The sequence below is a fragment of the Gnatocerus cornutus genome, chromosome 8, assembly GCF_029298725.1.
Source record: "Gnatocerus cornutus isolate USDA-ARS CGAHR chromosome 8, icGnaCorn1.1, whole genome shotgun sequence".
Classification (NCBI taxonomy): Eukaryota; Metazoa; Arthropoda; class Insecta; order Coleoptera; family Tenebrionidae; genus Gnatocerus; species Gnatocerus cornutus.
This window is the reverse complement of record NC_142240.1, coordinates 1,692,117-1,695,418: the sequence shown is the minus strand read 5'-3', so window position 1 is coordinate 1,695,418 and position 3,302 is coordinate 1,692,117. Positions and strand designations below refer to the sequence as shown.

The 3,302-nt window shown below is 29.5% G+C and overlaps 1 protein-coding gene across 1 annotated transcript; it reads left to right on the top strand.

Annotated features, from left to right (window-relative positions):
• Positions 1-353: 353 nt before the first annotated feature.
• On the top strand, positions 354-2,831 carry LOC148169352 (uncharacterized). The gene is made up of 10 exons (XM_088044163.1): positions 354-367; positions 400-724; positions 798-975; positions 1,023-1,025; positions 1,057-1,143; positions 1,501-1,523; positions 2,129-2,263; positions 2,366-2,502; positions 2,551-2,766; positions 2,819-2,831. The coding sequence occupies exons 1-10, from the start codon at positions 354-356 to the stop codon at positions 2,829-2,831; spliced, it is 1,131 nt and encodes a 376-aa protein (XP_087900289.1).
• Positions 2,832-3,302: the final 471 nt, after the last annotated feature.

The following is a 3,302-nucleotide window of genomic DNA, read 5'->3' as shown; positions in this document are numbered from 1 at the left end:
TTAATTTTAAAAAATTGGGCATTAATGAATATGTTAATATTTTTTATAATTATTTATATTTTGCTCGTAACCTATTTACACCATTACTATGAAAATCATTAGCTTCTCAGTTTCCTCGTTGGTTTAACACTAAGATAATCAAATTATTTAAATTAGAAAAGGCCGCCCACAAGAAATATAAGATGTCGATAATTTAAGGCGTAATTGAAAGAAAAGAATTGCTGATGCATATGATGAATATTTGGTTCAAACTGAAATTAACCTGGCTTATAATCTAAAATCTTTCTGGATATTTATACGAAATAAATATAATAGTTTTCCACTACCAATGAATTTTAACAATACTGCGCTTCATGAAATTGAGGCTGTTTGTGTTGGTTTTATTAAATATTTTTCTAGTGTATACGTTACTGATAATAATGTCAAATGTGATTTTGTATATGACAATGTTATTAATATTGAAACAATTAGTATCACTGCCTCAGATGTTGAGAATGCTTTACGAAAACTTAATGCCAACAAAGGACCAGATTCTGATAGGTTACCATCAAAATTTGATAAGAATCTTAAAGTATCCTTGGCACTACTACTTTATGTAATGTTTAATAAATCCTTACTAAGCAGCACGTTTCTATCTGTCTGGAAACATGCACATGTTGTTCCTGCTTATAAATCTGGCCTACGATCTACAATTGAAAACTATAGACCTATTTCAATTCTTTCAGTACCGGCCAAACTATTTGAGTCCATCATTTTTAATAAATTCCATCTTCAAAAAATTAATCTCTAACAAACAGCCTGGCTTTTTCGATAAAAGTTCTACTATTACCAACTTGTTTCCTTATGTCAATTTTATTTGTGAATCTATGAGTGACGGTATGGAGGTGCATTCTCTATATACTGACTTCGCCAAAGCTTTTGACAAGGTCAACCATTATGTTTTAATACAAAAATTCGCTGCACTTGGAGTCACTGGTAAAATGCTAAAATAGTTTCAGAGTTATTTATGTTCACGATCGCAGCAAGTCAAAATTGGAGCTCAGTTTTCGGTTGTAGAGCGTGTACCTTCGAGTGTTCCTCAAGGTTCTATCCTTGGGCGTTTCATATTTCTTCTATTTGATAATGATATAGATTTATACTATAGTATGTCGCCGGATTGAGTTCACAAGAAGGAAAAAAAGTTTATTTTTCATTTTACAAAAAAATGACAAAGGAATAACATTTTTTGCTTATTTCAAAACAAATAAATCTGCAATTAAAATTTCAAAATTATTAGTTTGTACTCTTAAAATTAATTTTTTCATTATTTTTATTTATTAAATTTTGTAATCGTATTCAAATAATAGCAGGCTGTGGATTCACAAAATTAATTAGTGTGTTAAAGATTAAAGAAAAATGTTCCTAATAATGTGTAAGTATTAAAAAATTGGAAAAAAAATGCAATTGCATCCTTAACAATAATTGAGAAAATTCGAAACAGTCGAAAAAAATACCAGTTAGAATTGAAGTATGTGCTAAAACAGGTAATAGGTCAATCAAATAGTAGAAATTGGTTTGAGTTAACGAACAAATTTCATTCCTTTGACATTTTTTCCTAAATTAAAATAAAAAAATTCTTCGTTATTTTTTGTTTTTTTCGATTTCCAGAACACAGCTTGATAATATTAAAGTTTTAATTAAAGATTTACTTATTTTAAATTAAGCAAAAAATATTATTCCTTTGTCATTTTTCTGTAAAATAAAAAATAACGTTTTTTTCCTCTTGTGAACTCAATCCGGGGACATACTGAATATTTCAGAATTATTGACATCTCAGTGTGCCTTGGAAATTCAAATTTATGTTGGCAGAATCTTCTAATATAAGCGTATGTAGTGTTTTTAGATTTATATTTATCCCTATGTGCATGTAATGTGTGTCACGTCAACTTCTAATTCATCAGATTCTGAAGAGGAACTGAAATCTGAAGCAGAAGAAATCTGTATTATGATGATAGATTCAGAATCTGATTAAAATATCAATCCATTATCTTAAAAAAGTAATTTACTTCATAACCTCAAAATGTTACACTGACAGTTTTGGAACCAAAATGCTAAAAGTCGTTCACATTGTTCAAGGTTTTTTACACAGACATGGCCTACCGAAATGTCAATTCAAATCAAGTCAGTTGTTAAAGATCTTGGAATCTTTCTTGATAATCAACTTTGTTTCACTTGTAGCGGCAAAATCATCTCGCCCTTGAAAGAGGATGTTTTGTTAGCGACGGTTAGTCAGTTGTTAATTTTTTAATTTGAAATACTGAAAAACTCTAACTTCAATAAATACTGTTATTAAGCGTTTAAGTGATTATCATTAGTGACCCCCCAGCCACACACTTATCACTATGACTATGTGATAAATAAGGCCAACAAAGTATTAGGATGTGTCAAAAGACATTGTCGCGATTTCAAGAACATCAGTGCAATGAAAATTCTGTACATGGCCTTGGTAAGGCCCATTCTTGAGTAGGGAAGTGTGATCTGGTCCGCGTTTTATAAAGTTCACATTGACAGAATAGAGAATATGCAATATACATTTTTTAAGTTCATTAAATGGAGACTTCCAAGATCTTTATTGTCTGACTATGATATGGCTCTTAATTATTTACAACTGCCCAAGCTCGATTTAAGAAGGCAATGTATTTGTTTCATTTTTAATATTTTAAATAATTATATTGATGCTGAGGATGTTATTCATGATATCTATTTTCACATACCTAGCTATAGGACGTGATCGGTGCCAGTTTTTTATTTTAAGATTTTTAAACAAAATTATGTTAAGTTTTCTCCGATGAATATACTATTGCAGTCTTGCAATGATGCAGATATTGATCTGTTTCGGTATAATTCAGTGAAAGTTTTTAAGTCTAAGTTAAAAACAATGTTGTAATGTTATATTGAGTTTTTTCGGGTTATTTGTTAAATGTATGATTATTGAATGATTATGTAATGGCTATTAGTGGCGTCAATAATTTATTATTATTATCTAAAAATTTACAACCAGTAATCAGTTTGACACCTGCAGCTTGTTTCAAGTAGGATCTACATTTCTGTTTTTTGTTTTTCATAGATGAGCTGATCAAAAATGTTTATAATCCTGCTGTATTTGCCTTAAAATTGGCACCTCATGAGATAATGTTGATGTTTATAAAGCGGTAAAATAGGGCAATAAATAACATTGTTTAAATTTACTGGTCATCACGAAACACTTAAAAATGATTTATGATATGCACCTACAAATATACTTACACCTAATAATTTTTTTG

What these genes read in the sequence shown, in the direction of transcription:
- LOC148169352 (XM_088044163.1), top strand. An exon ending in TGAAGTATGTGCTAAAACAG is followed by an intron (nt 1,524 to 2,128) that starts GTAATAGGTCAA and finishes TTTTTTACACAG; the next exon opens with ACATGGCCTACCGAAATGTC. An exon ending in TTGGTAAGGCCCATTCTTGA is followed by an intron (nt 2,503 to 2,550) that starts GTAGGGAAGTGT and finishes TCACATTGACAG; the next exon opens with AATAGAGAATATGCAATATA.